At 39.2% G+C, this 16,427-nt stretch overlaps 1 protein-coding gene across 1 annotated transcript in view; it reads right to left on the bottom strand.

Moving 5' to 3' along the window:
- BCL2L13 (BCL2 like 13) overlaps window positions 1–16,427 on the bottom strand; it is a 92,442-nt gene extending 76,015 nt beyond the window's left edge. The window contains 2 exon segments of the mRNA XM_070620335.1: window positions 16,017–16,164; window positions 16,166–16,427. Coding sequence (XP_070476436.1) covers window positions 16,017–16,164; window positions 16,166–16,258 — 241 coding nt within the window. The 5' untranslated portion in view covers window positions 16,259–16,427.

Below are 16,427 nucleotides of genomic sequence, written 5' to 3' on the forward strand. Positions count from 1 at the left end.
AGCCAAAAAAGTTAGAAAACTTAAAAGCGTAACATCTCATCATAGAATTTCTTCATAAAAATGAAAATAAGGCCACAACCAAAATAAGTTTCTAAGTGGCTCAGTTGTTAGCCAAGCAAGGAAAGTCATCTACTGACACTGAGTTAATTAAATTGTGCTCAACTGCAGCAGCTGAAGAAACATGTCCAGATAAAATAAAAATTTAAGATTATTAGTCTTTTGGAGAGAACAGTTGTTCAATGAGTTGAGGACAAGGGGAACAACATCAACAGTCAACTGAAATACAAGGCAAACAATTGAGTGCTTTTCCTTGGCTCTTGATGTACTAACTGATGTCTGAAACTGCTCAGCTGCCGTTTATTCAAGGAGTCAATGCCAAGTGCTACGTGACCAAAGAACCGGCAAAGTCTGCACAGAACAATTACAGGTATTTTCAAAGAAATTGAGAAAACACTAATTCACTACAACCCGAAGTGGAATCTGCTACGATGTGTTACTGATAGTGGAAAAAAATATGTGTGGAGCAGAAGGTGGCTTATTAATTGGAGAAATTTACAAAGATTGTGACACTGTAAGGTATTTAAAACTTACGGTTATTCGTTGTAGTATTCTTCAATAGATATTCTGGGAAATACTTCAATCTATCTTGTGTTAATGAACCAGGGGTTTCAACAGTGACCTTCATTTGCTGTCATGGACTTAATCATTGTCAGTTCCATGAATTTTTGTCAGAAATCAAAGCTGAATACCCTTACATACCCTATCGCACAGCAGTTCAATGGCTAAGCAGTGGTAGTGTTTTATTACAATTTTTTGAGCCCAAGAACAACAAAGGAATTTTTCTGAACAAGAAGAACCACCGTCAACCACTATTATCAAATAATGAACAGCTTTGGAAATTAGCTTTTGCTGCAGACTTGAAAACGTTTCTTAATGAACTAAATCTAACATTATAAGGCCTGCTGTTTGCCAACTCTGCCCTGGACAATATTCCTAAGAGTCAATGACACTAGCCTTTGGACTGCAGTCCCCTTGTGGTGTCCCTAGACAAAGAAAGCTGTCCTATCCAGGGATACACTGACTCCTGGTTCCATACAGCAAAGCAAATATTGTTCTCTGGTATTGGAGTTCGTGCCCCACAGATAATAATCAGGAATGTATCCTTAACTTTAGCTACAACAGCCAATGAGAGGGAACAAGCCCTAGAAGATCAGCAGATCAGTCTAAATGCCCTTGCATGGATTATAATGGGCAATAGACTGGTCTTGAGCTACATCCTGGCTGAACAGGGAGGAGCATGTACAGCTGACAACATTTCCTGTTGAGTTGAATTACTACTACTGGTTAGGTGGAACAACCCATACATGCTAAAGGAAAGGAAACTAAGTGGTTATGTGAAAAAAGACCTACTAGTCCCCTCGGGACTTATTCACTTGGCTGAATCTGGGGTCCTGAGGTGGATGCCTGAGATTAACACTCAGAATGGCCTCATCCTGCTAATTCAGATTCTCTTGATAATGGCCTGAATCAAGTGTTATATTAGACAAACTGAATGGATTCCACTGAATGCCACTGCATTTAATCTTGAGGGGTAGATTGTTGGGACCAATAGCCTGCAAGGAGCCCTAAGTATCCCTGTATGTCCTTGCCGAGTATGACAAACTGAACGCCTGTCCTCTGACTCTAAGCCATGCCTATAGCTAGTCAGGAAGGCAATTAGGTAAGTCAAAATGACCACAATGGACGGCTCGCTTTCTGGGAGAAGGAACTAGCTTGCTTACTGTTTGCTACAAAAGGTGCTAAGCCCTTAGTACTAGGTTCCTCAGCTGCAGCACAAGCCACTACATGAAATGCCATCGAGTGAGTTCATTCCATTACCCTATGGTACTTGGGGGCAGGGGAACCACTGCTACCATGGTAATACTCCTGGTGTTTGCTGGGCTAGAGTAATAAATGGTCTTGCTCTAATTCACTTAGTCGGGATGTCTATTTTTGGCACCTAAAGAGTTCTAGGAGGTTCAATATAAAAACCACGTTTCATAAAATTAATTCCGAGAATCTTCCTCCCAAACCGCAATACTGTACAGACACAATCCCTATTTCAGATGTGCTAACCATGTATGCATTAATCACTATCAATGCAACTCCTCAGCTGGACTCAAAGTAAGTCTATTACGGTAGATGTTCACTGAGTCTGAAGCACCAAGTCTTAGAACAATAGGATCCAGCATTTTCAGAAGTTATAACTAGTTTTTAAGACAATGTGTGAAAACTTAAAAAAGATATGTTACATGCTTTGACAATTTATAGGCTACCTACTTACTTTAAATGGCAAGCTCCTCACAAAAATATTACTCCTCTTTGATGCAGTAGTTTGACTCTAGATAATTTAGCAAAAGTAAATAACCGGGGGAAAAACAATATATAGTAGAAGTGCTCTTAATTAACCTCCGCGAAGTGATTTGTTGGATTAAGAGACCCACTACAGCCTCACTATAAAACATACTGAAAATGCCCACAGCAAGCTGAACACATGCAGCTAGTAGACTACTTTCTAGCACAGTTGCATAAGTTGTATGCTTACCAAGAATCAGCTATTTCTCTCCCAACCTGTTTATGAAAATTATACTTACTGAAATTCTCTAACATTTAAAATCATAGACATAATTGAAAGATGATTGTGCAAAGAGACTTCATATTTCTATGAAAGCTAAATTAAATGTTTGGGGAAGTTGCTTTAAAAATACCCCATCAGAGTCAGCCCTGATGGCCTAGTGGTTGAAGTTTGTAGTGCTCTGCTTCGGTGGCCTGAGTACAGTTCCCGGGCATGGAACCACATCACTCGTCTGTCAGCAGCCATGCTGTGGTGGCAGCAGCTCACGTAGAAGAACTAGAAGGACTTACAACTAGACTATACAAGTATGTACTGCGGCTTTGGGGAGGAAAAAAGAAAAAAAAACATTCTTAAAAAATGCCATATCCTATTGGGTGTGAGAGAACCAACTGTAAAAGATTGGAGAAAAAAGTCATAAAAATTTAGAATGACTCTTCAATCAGATTGTTTTATAAGTGTCTTTATGTTGTTACTCCACTTTAAATAAACATAAATTGGAAACTACAGGTAATAGATACGGTTTATGCTAAAAATATGCCATGGAATCTCAATCAACAGACCCACATTCAAAAAAAAGCTTTGGCCCTACATCAAAATTGCTAAATAAATGTAAATTTATTAACATTTTAAATTAAAATTTCTTATAATAACCTCTTTATTTATGATTCTCTCTTTAAATGACTTTTTCAATTAAAGCCCTACTGCCAGTGTTAGTGACCTAGGCAAACAGGCTTTTATGGTAAAGCAAAAATTTTATACGATGCTACTGATTTTTTTAAAAAACTGGAAATAGTTAGACACACAATAATAGAAGAGACGAAATATAGAAACGTAAACATGTTTTAAGATAAAACTGAGTGAAAAAAATCACAAATAACTGATTACAACTATGTAAAAACTATGTGTATATCGATAAAGATTAGAAGACAACAGAAAGTAAAATAGTTGTGTAAGTTTGGTGAAATAATAAAGATTTGGTATCATGTTTTCTTTTATGAGTTTTTAAGGTCATTTTGATGTAATTTTGTTTAAATAGCAACCTGCCTTGGGGTACTCAAAATATGATTCAATATTTAAAAACAGAACACATCCTCTAGTTACACGTCAGTATTTAAATTAGCATTGTTAAGATACCTTCTGTCAGCCCTCTTGTTAGAATGGCTACTCGATTCTATCATTGCTGAATTCTCAAGACTATCCTTTCTCAAGTTAGAATGGCAGGAGATAAATAAGAAGTACCTCTATAGCTGCAGTAGAAATCTATGGATTAGAATATTTAAGATGATGATGTTACAGCTCAATGAACAAGACTAACTGAGACTCCGTAACTGTTTTAAGCTTTGTTTGGCAAAATATTTAAAGAAGGATACATACAACTTCACAATACAAAGACTTAAAAACTTTCTAAGTCTATCAGATACAGTAGTCCACCCTTATCTGCGGTTTCCATGACCTGCGATCCAAAATATTAAATGAAAAACTCCAGAAATAAACAATCCCTAAGTTTTAAATTTTGCGCCATTCTGAGTAGGGTAGTGAAATATCATGCCATTCTGCTCCAACCTGCTGAGATGTGAATCATCCCTTTGTCCAGCACATTCAGGCTGCATATGCTACCCACCTGTTAGTCACTTAGCAGCCGTCTTGGTTATCACATTAACTGGTGCAGTATCACAGTGCTAGTGTTCAAGTAACCCTTATTTCACTTAATGGCCCAAAAGTGCAAGAGTAGTGATGCTGGCAATTTATTACAGTATATTGTTATAATTATTCTATTTTATCATTAGTTATTGTTGTTAATCTCTTACTGTGCCTAATTTATAAATTAAACTTTATCATATGTATGTATGTATAGGAAAAAACAAGGTATATTAAGGGTTCAGTACTATCTATGGTTTTAGGGATCTACTGGGGGTCTTGGAAATACCTCTTGTGGATAAGGGGGGACCACTACAAATGAATCCATTGTTTAAATCTAATATCCTTGAAAAACGGCAATTCAAAGAACTTAATTGTACAAAAAATTTAAAAAGAACTATGTAACGCTAATCTATGTCTTGTTAAGTATGAAATCTCTAAAAACAAATGGATTTGTTTATTTAAATGTACCGAGTACATTTTTACATTTACCAATAGCAATCATTTAAAATATCAAGCTCTTAAAAAGCAAAAGTAGGGGCTGGCCCCGTGGCCGAGTGGTTAAGTTCGCACACTCCGCTGCAGGCGGCCCAGTGTTTTGTTGGTTCGAATCCTGGGCGCAGACATGGCACTGCTCATCAAACCGTGCTGAGGCAGCGTCCCATATGCCACAACTAGAAGGACCCACAACGAAGAATATACAACTATGTACCGGGAGACTTTGGGGAGAAGAAGGAAAAAAATAAAATCTTTAAAAAAAAAAAAAAAAAAAGCACTGGCCGCGTGGCCGAGTGGTTAAGTTTGCGCGCTCCGCTGCAGGTGGCCCAGTGTTTCGTTGGTTCGAATCCTGGGCACGGACATGGCACTGCTCGTCAAACCACGTTGAGGCGGCGTCCCACATGCCACAACTAGAAGGACCCACAACGAAGAATATACAACTATGTACCGGGGGGCTTTGGGGAGAAAAAGGAAAAAATAAAATCTTTAAAAAAAAAAAAAAAAAGCAAAAGTAATTGCTTCTGGGAATGGATCAGGGGATGGGAAGGGATGGGCTGAAGGGTTATTCTTTCAAAATCTATTAGTATTATTTGATCTTATAACCAAAGATATAAATTACTCAGATTCATATACTTTTATGTACAAAGTAAGTATCACTACTTAATATAACCACCATAAGCCAAAAATAATACCTTGGGGTGAGGAAAGATGTTGCTCTTGCAGCTTCTCCTGAGAGAGGAGTCCCAAGTAGCTGAGAACAACATACTTTGTTTCATAGTGAAATCCTAGAGGCACAGTTGTGGAGGACGCCATTGAGTTGGCTTGCAGAGCTCCAAAAAGGTCTACTTACAGATGTGTAAAACCTAAAAACATAGAACATTTTTTCAGTTTAAAGTTTATTACATGCCAGTACATTTTCCCATTGACTCCAATTATTCAACTACACACCAAAATAAATATTTCTCAGTCTTTTCTTCCCAGTAATCTTAAAAAAAAAAATGTAACTTTAATTTATTTACAAGTGGGAATTTATTCAGATTTCAGATCAAAAGCAAATTTCCCCTTCTATCTCTCCCTCGGTTCTCTACTTACGAATGACAGAAATACTACCTATGCCCCCCGCCCCAGTATATGTCCTCTTATTACTTTTACTAATAAAGACTCCGCCTAAATTTTAGCTAGGTCCATGGCCATACAGCTGCAGACAACATTTCCCAGTCTCCTTTGCAGCTTAATGTATCATATGATTTGTCTGAGCCAGAGAAACATGAGCAGAAGTTACATGTGTAATTTGTGGGTTTCTCCTAAATATTTCCTTTTCCCCCTTTGCTATCGTTTGAAATGTGACTATGGCACACACCTAGCCTTGACACGCAAAGTGTTGCTTTATGCCACTTTGGGGGTAAAGCAACAAGACAGAAGAAACTTGGGTCCCTGAACAACCATGTGGAACAGAGCCACCCTGCCAGCCTGGACTGCTCGCCTCCAGACTTGTTACTTAAGCCACTTTATTCTGAATCTCATCATTAGGCATCCTAACCTGTACTCTAATCAATATAACTACAACTCTCACTTCTTCACATGGACTTAGCTGTTTTACCTATTATGTATCTTTTTTTTTAAGATCTACTTTAGCAACTCTCAAATATGCAATATAGTATCATTAACTATAGACATCATGCTGTATAGTACACCCCATGACTGATTTATAACTGGAAACTTGAACCTTTTGCCCCCCTACTATGTACCTTAATAGTTGTTTCAAGTCAAAATGTCTTACGAGGTTCCCAAAGAACTTTGTTTTCTACTTAAAACAGTAATTCAAACTGCTTTAAGATCTCACGAGGGGCTGGCCTGGTGGCGCAGCAGTTAAGTGCACACGTTCTGCTTCGGCCGCCTGGGGTTTGCTGGTTTGGATCCCAGGTACAGACATGGCACCGCTTGTCAAGCCATGCTGTGGTAGGGGTCCCACATATAAAGTAGAGGAAGATGGGCACGGATGTTAGCTCAGGGCCAGTCTTTCTCAGCAAAAAGAGGAGGATTGGCAGCAGATGTTAGCTCAGGGCTAATCTTCCTCAAAAAGAACAAAGATCTCAAGAAATATCCCATGAAAGAAAAAGAGGTTCAGATAACTAACAATAGGAAAAAGAGACAGACAATGTCGGCAAAATTTAAGATCTGTAATAGGCAAACTAACAAAAATGTCCTAGGATGATAAATAGTGAAAAAAATACATACAGAATTTGAAGTGTATAAAATAAAAGAGTGGCTCCATAAAGAGATAAAAAGAAAGACAACATGGAAATCTGTTGGAATGGTTAAATACTCTTTTAAAAAAATTCATTTAATTTTAATTTTTAAAAAAGGCTATTTATATCAATGTTTACTTAGGCTATCAAAAGAAATCTTGGTTCAACAGTTAAAAGTCCATATTGTTTCTATCTTCAGGGGGCAACGCTACCCAATTATATCAAAATATTCAATAAATCGAACAACAGCCTTTGGACTACCCTGTTCAACTTTAAAAGTTCCCATAAACTTCAGAAAGGTATTCCAAAATTATTAATAATATTCCAAAGAAAGGGAAAAAATGTTACAGCTTACATCATGGGAATAAAAGCCACATTCTTGTGTTCTTACAGGGTGTTTTACTCTCAAAGAGCTCAAAATATTTAATAAAACTTTTACATTGTTACCTTTTAATACAAGACAGTATTTCAAATTTACAAATAAGAAAAGGGAAACCCACAGAGGTAAAACAAGTATTCTCAGGCCTATCAACCAAGTATTAGCTAGCAGTGTGATGTAACGTAATGTAATGAAATGGAAAACCCAATTTCCTATCTATGGAACATCCCACATTGTGTTAATCTTAGGTAACAGAAAACTCCCAGACCCCCCTACAAAAGCTAAAATGGGCTAGACATTTTCTCTCCTAGTCTCCTGTTTCCTAGCACCTAGGGTACAGATATGTGATCTAGGTTCAGCCAAGTCAGAGGCTTCCACGTAGGATTTGGAATCCGGAAATACCTTTAAAGATAATTCTGGAGAAGGTGGTGGTACGAGTTCAGCAGAGGCAGTGGTATGGATCCTAACTTTTCTATTTCTGTGGACTGACCCTGGCTGAGTCTGCAGAAGTCTCCCTTGGTTCCTGCCCGTTTCCCAAGCCTAATTTTCCAGCTTTCCCATCCATTCTGTGAGCTACCTAATAATGCCCTTTCCATAAGTTCCTTTTCTGCTTAAGTAAGCTAAAGTCATTTTGTGTTGTCTGCAATCAAGACCTTACTCGAACCTAATTTTCTGAAAAATTCTATAGCAATTCCCCAAGAATTATAACACACTACTTTCATGTGAAGATTACTAAATTTATAGTTTTAGAAAAATCTTCTAATTCTGCAAAGTCCGCCTATGGATCTAGTAATTACATCTAAAGAAACAGAAGATAACGCCTTCTGATAATTTTTTGTATTCATTCAACACACATTTCTTAAGATACAAGGTACCCTAGAGGCATTAGGCACAAAGACAATTAAGATAAATCACCTGCCCACAGGCATTTTCAACCAAGAAGAAAACAAAAATATATAAACAAAAAAGAACAATAAAGTTCTATGATACAAGTCAGTATCCATGGAGTGGGAGAGGGCAACTCAAAAGAGGACATGGGCAAGTCTCCCTGGGGAAGAGAAAAAGGAAGTGGAAATGAGGAAAGGCTTTATAAAGTAAAATCTAAGCCAATCTTGGAACATGAATAGATATTCACTAATTGAACCAGTGTGGGGATGGACAGGGATGAAGTTTAGACTTAAAGAAGACAAGGAGGGGCTGGCCCAGTTGTGTAGTGGTTAAGTTTGTGCGCTCTGCTTCAGTGGCCCCGGGTTTGTGGGTTCAGATACTGAGCGTGGACCTACCCACCACTAATCAAGCCATGCTGTGGTGGCATCCCTCATACAAAATAGAGGAAGACTGGCACAGACGTTAGCTCAGGGACAATCTTAAGCAAAAAGAGGAACACTGGCAATGGATGGTAGCTCAGGGTCAACTTTCCTCATCAAAAAAAAAAAAAAAGACAAGGAAAAGGCACAAAAGCGTTTGGAAACAGCACAAAAGACCACAAAAATTAAGAAATTTGACATGGCTAAATCATAAGATCTAAGGGGGATTAGGCTCAGCAGTAAGCAGCAGTCAGCACTTGATGGGCCATGTATGCTATGGAAGGCTAGGAAGTTTGGATTTTACCCTGTAAGCTAGGAATTATTTTAACCAGGTCCATGAATGAACCCCTTAAAGCTGTGTGCAAATTCTGTGTGCATGAGAATTTTTTCTGAAGAGAAAAATCAGATTTCTTTCATTTGATTCTTAAATTAGATCATGATGCAAAACAGGCTAAAAACTACCAGAGAACAACATTAGTAATCACTGAAGGGTTTTAAACAAGAGAAGCATATTAACAGATTATATTTTAGAAAAATCATCCTAAGAGGCAGCTTGGAAGATAGAATGGAGATTGGGGGCAAGGACACAAGTTAGGGGAATATTGGAGAAATCCAAACAGAGATGTATGAAGGTATGAACTAGAGCAGGAACACTGGAAAGAAGAAAGGGATGATGGATAGGAAAAATACTAAGAGTTCAAAGATTTGTTAACCAACTAAATTACAAAGTAATCCAGTAATTAGAAAGTATGGAAAGTGGTGTTATTTCTATCTTTCAGATCAGATAATATAAGAAGAGCTGGTTTAGAGAAGGGTAACAAGTTCACTTCAGGGCATACTGAATTTTAAAATACCCTATGGGTTGTCCAGGTGGAGATGTACAACAAATACTTCGACATACAGGTCTTAAACTCAGAAAGCAGCCTGGACTAGGGATACAAATTTGCACTCTGCATAGAGGCAAGCCAATAAAACTACCTAGAGAGTGAATGGAGAGCAGTGATTTCCTATTGGAAGGGAGTGTCAGAATTTCAGGGAGGGAGAAAGGGTAACATAATTCGAAAAAGCATATTCAATATCTAGTTTCATTACTTGGAAAAGGAAACAGTGCCTATTGTTTTCAGATTACAAAGAATAGAAAATAAAGCTCAGCAAATCTTCAATCTTCTTCCTATCAATGACTCTCAGTGAGGGGATGGGAGGGAGGAATAATGCACCCCTCAACTCCACCACTCCAAGCACTACCACCGGAATAGGAGACAGAGAAATTTTTATTTATTAAAAGCAGACATTAAGAAAAAATGTTGAGAAATACTGGTTTAATCTGAAAAAGAAACACAATTAGAATTCAGGGCAAAACAAAAATTGCAAGGGAGGCCAAAAGATGAGAAGCTGGCAGAGATGTTTAAGTCTGGATTAGAACAGTCACAAAGGTAGGAAGAAAATCAGGCAAGAGTGTGTTCACAGAAGTCAACAGAGGCACTACAATAAGAAGGTAGTGAATAAATTTGTCAAATCTAACAACACATCAAAAAGAATGAAAATGTCAGGGTAATGATCCCTGACAGGACAGTTTTGTTTGACTGGCAGGCGCAATGGTAGAAGGCAAGGAGCTGAAGAGTGAATGGGAAGTGAAGAAGCAGAGAAGCTGAGTTTTAGTCTATTCTTTCAAAGAAAGAGCATGGTTTGAAGGGAAGAAAATAATGGAGGCCAAAGAGAGACAAAGGTTTGAGAGTGCATTTGTTTTGTTTTGTTTTGTTCTGTTTTTGTACACCATGAAAGAGACTTACGCACGTTTACACTCAGTGGAGAAGGAGCCAGTGAGATATAAATATAGAGAGCAAGGAATATATTATGAAGTAAAATTTCAAAAGAGAGGGGGAGGAAGAACAGAGGAAATCAGTAACAAAATTTAAGCTTTAAAAAGTCTTAGAGAGAACCAGCACTGATGGCCTAGTGGTTAAAGTTTATCACGCTGAACTTCAGCAGCCCAGGTTTGGTTCCTGGGCACGGAACCACACCGCTCATCTGTCAGCAGCCATACTGTGGTGGCAGCTCACACCCAAGAACTAGCAGGACCTACAACTAGAATATACAACTATATACTGTGGCTTTGGGGAGAGAAAAAAAACAAAGGAAGACTGGCAACAGACGTTAGCTCCGGGCCAATCTTTAAAAAAAAAGTCTCAGAATTTTTTGGTAACAGGAATAAAGTACTCATATTTTGAATAATGCTTTAAATAAAAAATTGATGTTCTAGAATGTTATATTCAAATTTCTTGTACTTATCAAAAATCCATATCATTGAAGACACTTTTAGTCATTCTCCAACCCATATGTCATAGACAAAGCATAGTTCACTGAGTTTCCGAATTTGATTTTTAGCCTAGCACTCTTCAAATTTTCTTACAAATTTCAATTGCCTAACCATAAATGCAACCTTAATCATGGATTTCATAATTTTCCATCTTTCACACTCACCATCCTATTTGCAATAAAGTCCTCAGCGCTAGTATACATGTTAATACCCATACATCTACATATTTTGTGAATAATTATATTCAGTCATTTCTCAGTGATTCACACTAATGGAGAAGAGGATAATACAAACTTCAATCATTTAAGTTTAGTATATGGTTTTTAGGCTTTAAATGTGAATTTGACATTCTAGTTATAAACATACCAGACCTATAGTACAAAATATCCATCCAACTTCTAATTTAGCTTGAGCTTCCAGTGTATAGCAATGAAGCAGCTCATTCAGGCCTGTGTTTAGGTGGTGGGGTAGAGAGCTCAGGAACAGTACCACATCGAGTGCATTTGTATTAGATTACAGGACAAAGGCATTGAGAAAAGGCCAAATGTAAACTCCAGAGCACTACCACAGGGTCGTGGACTCTAAGGTATCTGGAAGAGAAGGCATCCACTTCCTGTGCAAGACTCAGTGGTGAATAATCAGCATGCTGCAGAATGGGCTCTAGCATTTCTAACAAGTATCACAAATAATTTACATCTCCATGAGATCTCTACTTCTGAAGCTCTTTCCCACTTGATGTCACTGCAATCCCCTGTGCTACAAGGAAAAGGTAAGAGTCTCAATTTTATTGATGGAGAAACAAGAATAGACAATTTATTGGCCCAAAATCATTGAGCTAGTTAACAGTGCAACCACTTGGTTAGGTCCATTCTCTTCAGTTCGAACTCTTCGCCCTTACCTGCATTCATTCAACACATATGTACTGCACGCCAGGCAGTGTGTTGGGTGAGAGGAAGGGAGAGATGAAAATAGTAACACAAATAATAGCAGGAAGAAATGGTAGAAAAACAAGGTGGTTTTCCAAATTTCAGACACCCAGAGTACTGAAAGAAGTACATTTGTCAATTTTGAGAATGGGGCATGGAAAAAAAGGGAGAAAGACAGATTGGATGAAAGGTAAGTTATGATCTGAGACCACCCCTAGAGCTTTCCTGGAAGCAGGGACAATGCTCAGGTCCATCCCACCACTGTGTCACCAACACAGAGTCCATTTCATATCTAACACAGCTCAAGCTTCTTTTTAAATGATGAGAAGGACATAGTTACTTCTATTCTTTACATTTTATCTAGTAGACCTTTTAGAATTCAAATCACACGAGTGTTCTTGGTATCAAGATGTGATTAAATACAAGAATGATCTTAAACATGAAAACTCCTGTCTTCCGCACAATTCTGACAAGCTACTGAACATATCTGCGCTACCCTGCCATTTCTGTCTCCGCCTGACACCTTTAGTCTGTTCCTCTATTAAGTTACAAGTACCCGTCAGCCAGATGGACAATCTGAGAAAGCTTAGGGTAACTTAATCCTGTGTTTATACATTCATTTGGTGGCATCTCCAAAACCAGTCTCAAATAAAACATCCATGATTCTTCAGTAACAAATGTAATATCCACAATCTCCAATAATGGTTTCCTTTTTTTTTTTTTAAGCCAGATTTCTTTATGAGTACCAGTGCAAATCCCAAGATGCTAGCACAGACAGTACTACAGGAATTAAGTACATTTTATGAACTATAACCAGAAGGTATGTAGTAACTATTAAATTCTACTTTAAATTCTTATGAAAAACAAATCTGCAGCAACATGAGTTTGTTACAGTTGTTTCCCAAACTTGTCTAAGCATAATCACCTTGAATGCTTGTTAAAAATAGAAATTTCTGGGCCAGTCCCAGTGGTTAAGTTCACCACGTTCGGCTTCAGGCAGCCTGGGTTCAGTTCCCAGCCCGGACCTACTCTCAGTGGCCATGCTGTGGCGGGCGGGAGGAAGGAAGGAAGAAAGAAATTTCTAGCACCCACCTCAGACATACTAATTTAGAATATCCTACCTATATTGTATTCCTTAACCCCATAGAACCATAACAGAAACCTAATTTAACATGTTTTAATTAAATTATTTCAGGAAGTTCTTTGTTTTTAGACTATTTCCTTCCACTAAAATAAAATTATAATGTAGTAATATTTGTTAAATATTCTAGTAATATGGAGTAGAACAGATCTATAATCCCCATTTAAAAAGAGAAAAATAAGATAAAAATAAGACAGATAACTCAGTCACAAATCAAAACTCTGGAATTTCAAACATTAACAAAGTTTTTTGGTTACCAGATCTCTAGTCTCAAAACTCACTGGTGGTTTGAGTATGGAATTTTTCTAAAAGTTCCACAAATTAACAAGAAGTCCAATAACTGTATTTTTTTAATCCATGCTTTATTAGTTCCTGTAGAATTCTAGGACTTTCTCCAAAATGAAAGAAGTAAAACTAAATAATCCTAATAAAAATTGTGAAATTGCAAAAATTCATACCATCCAGCTGAGAAATGCAACTGAGCAAAGTGTCGTTTTTAAGACTCAGCAGACACTAAGTATTCTAGTGTAGACTATCCCTTTCCAATTGAAATATGCCTAATTGAAACCCTCTAGTTCGATCTTGTGTTAAGAGCTGCCTGAAAACGTTTTCACTCAGCACCTGGCACCCAAAGATAATGTACTCAGAGAGGAATGCTTCCCTCTCATTTTCTCCCCACAAACACATAAACACAGTCTGACTCACAATAAGTTAAATAGGCTTCCTATAGACATGTAGATAACTAGTGTAAAAGGAAGATATAAAATTACTCTGTTCCACTTCTAGGTATATGCCAAAGAGAAATGAAAGCACATGTCTACACAAAAACTGGCACATGAATGGTCATAAAAGCATTATATATAACCACCAAAGTTGTTATATATAACAACTAAATGTTATATACAATTGATGGGCAGTGGAAGTAACTGCCCATCAATTAATAGAGAAAATGGAGCATATCACACAATGGAATATTATGTGGCCATAAAGAGGAATAAGTACTGATAAATGCTACAACTTAGATGAACCCTGAAAACATTATGCTAACTGAAAGAAGCCAGTCACAAAAGACCATATATTGTATAATCCCATTTAGATGAAATGTCCAGAACTATAGAGACAGAAAGTAAGACAGTGGTTGCCTAGGTAGGAGAGATGAAGGAGAGCGGGAATAAAGAATGACTGCTAATGGGTACGGGCTTCTTTTTGGGGTGATAAAAATTGTGATGATGGTTGCACAGTGAATATACTAAAAATCATTAAATTCTGCAACTAGTGAGTTGCATGATGCTAATTACATCTCAACAAAGCTGTTAAAAAATCAGCTACTCTGAAAACAGCTCCCTCTTTTCAATTCTGTAATACATATTAAGAACTTTTGATGACCATTTATTTGGAATAAGATACGAATCAAAATCATGTTTGAAAACCAGTGATAAAAAGCAGAATGGCAGTACTAAGTAATTGTTTAAAACTTCTGTATGTCTAAAATATTTCTTAAGAGAAATATATTTTTAAAACAATGATTCTTATTGCTGCACACCACTTGTCCTAAAAGCTTAGTGTGTAAGCTATTTAGTAAACACTCATTAACTGATGTGCTAGTGAGCACGTTTTCCTTATAACCTGGCGGGACTCAACCTTACATATCCTTCAACTGAATTCAACTATTGGGATACAGTTCTCCATGAGAAAATGAAACATTTGAAACAAATATACCGAGAATAGAACCTCACCAATCAGAGGAAAAGAATTTTCAAAATCCTTAGTGGCCTATCATCATACGAAGAACATTTCATAATAGTTTAAACATTTTCATTTTCCAGGTACAAATGTGAGTAGAAATTTATCCAACTGTGTACATGGGGTATAAACAGTTCATTACCTACACAAACATTTGCTTAACTTTCTGGAAGATAAAAAAAAAAAAAAGAAGGTACTAGAAGGGTGTGGCAACGCATCCAAGGTCACACAACAAGTTAGGGCAGAGATCAACATTCCGGTTTACACCAAACCTCCAGCGGAAATCTTACTGACAATTTCGCAAAACGACTTTTTGTTTGTTTTGCTTCACATCATAAAGGGAAAAAAACGGGGGCACTCTGAGTTTAGTTTAAAACTTCCAAATAGAAAGAGAGAGACGGCTCTTTTGGATAAACAAACACTTGTGCGGGGAGCGGTCAAGAGCTAAACAAAGCTGCCGGTCAGGAGCCCGCGAGCAGCCGGCCAGTGTCCGCTCCTCAACCTGCTTAAGGCCCCAACTCGCAGTCTGGGAGTCTTCCTTCACGGTCGCTTACGACGGAAGGACACCTGGCATCTCCTTGGAATGGTGAGAGGAGGAAAGTCAAAAGAAGAAACGACTTACTGTGAACCGTACTGCCTCCAAGGGTAAGAAGGCAGGTTTTTCGGGGGGGGGGGGGGGGGGGAATAATAATGGGTATCAGAACAGCAGTGAATAAAGGATAAAAAATTTCTAACACCCTGTGAGAAGAAACGGCTAGGACTGGCAAAGCCAATCTACAATCATTCTACCTGAGTCACAAGAAATCCCTTTCCTCGACCAAAAAGAAGTCCACGTTCCCCAGCCTGGTCCTAAAATGGGACGGGGTTCGCGTGAAGGGATCTGCGGGGCAGAGGCTAGGCGCACGGCACCGGCCGGGCCGCGACGCCACCGGCAGCCCCCTCGGGACGCCGCGCCCAGCAACCCCCAGGAGGGGACCACCAGGACACGTCCGGGGAGGATGAAATGGACCCCTTAAGCTTCGAGAACCTTCGGGCGAAGGAGCACCAGGACATACATACTCTCACTCACTCACGCGTCGTCGGAACCACTGGGGAGCCGGCGGTTAGGCAGAAGAGACTCTGGACACCTTCCTACCCGGCGAAACTCGCCTGAGGAGCTGGGTGAGGAGCCAGCTCTGCCTGCCCGGAGCCCCGCTCCCCTCACCTGGCCCCTGCCCCAGAGGAGACGAAAGAGGCGGCGGCGGCGGCGGCGGCGGTGGCAGCTGTTTCCGACAGGGTCCCCCAGCGGCAGTCGCTGCTTCGACCCGCGGCCCTAATCTACCGCCGCCGCCATGTTGGAGGGTTAGGTCACCCCCGACGTGCTTCCGTCACGGCCGGCGTCGGGGCGGGTCGGGGGCGCCGAGCAGCGCCGGAAGGGGGCGGCTCCGTTCTCCCGAGCGGAAGCATGAACCATAGAGGCCTGGAGGTCTCGTCGCGCAGACGTGACCAGGAAGACCTGATTTCTCCTAGCCAGCTCTTCCTAGGAGTGGCTGAAATCTCCCGTTCCTGCGGTAGCAGAGCAGTTTGACGGCTGACGAAGGTGGGGTGGGATGCTGGCGGTTCCGGCGGGAAGGAG

The sequence above is a fragment of the Equus przewalskii genome, chromosome 5 (genome assembly GCF_037783145.1).
Source record: "Equus przewalskii isolate Varuska chromosome 5, EquPr2, whole genome shotgun sequence".
NCBI classification, from domain to species: domain Eukaryota; kingdom Metazoa; phylum Chordata; class Mammalia; order Perissodactyla; family Equidae; genus Equus; species Equus przewalskii.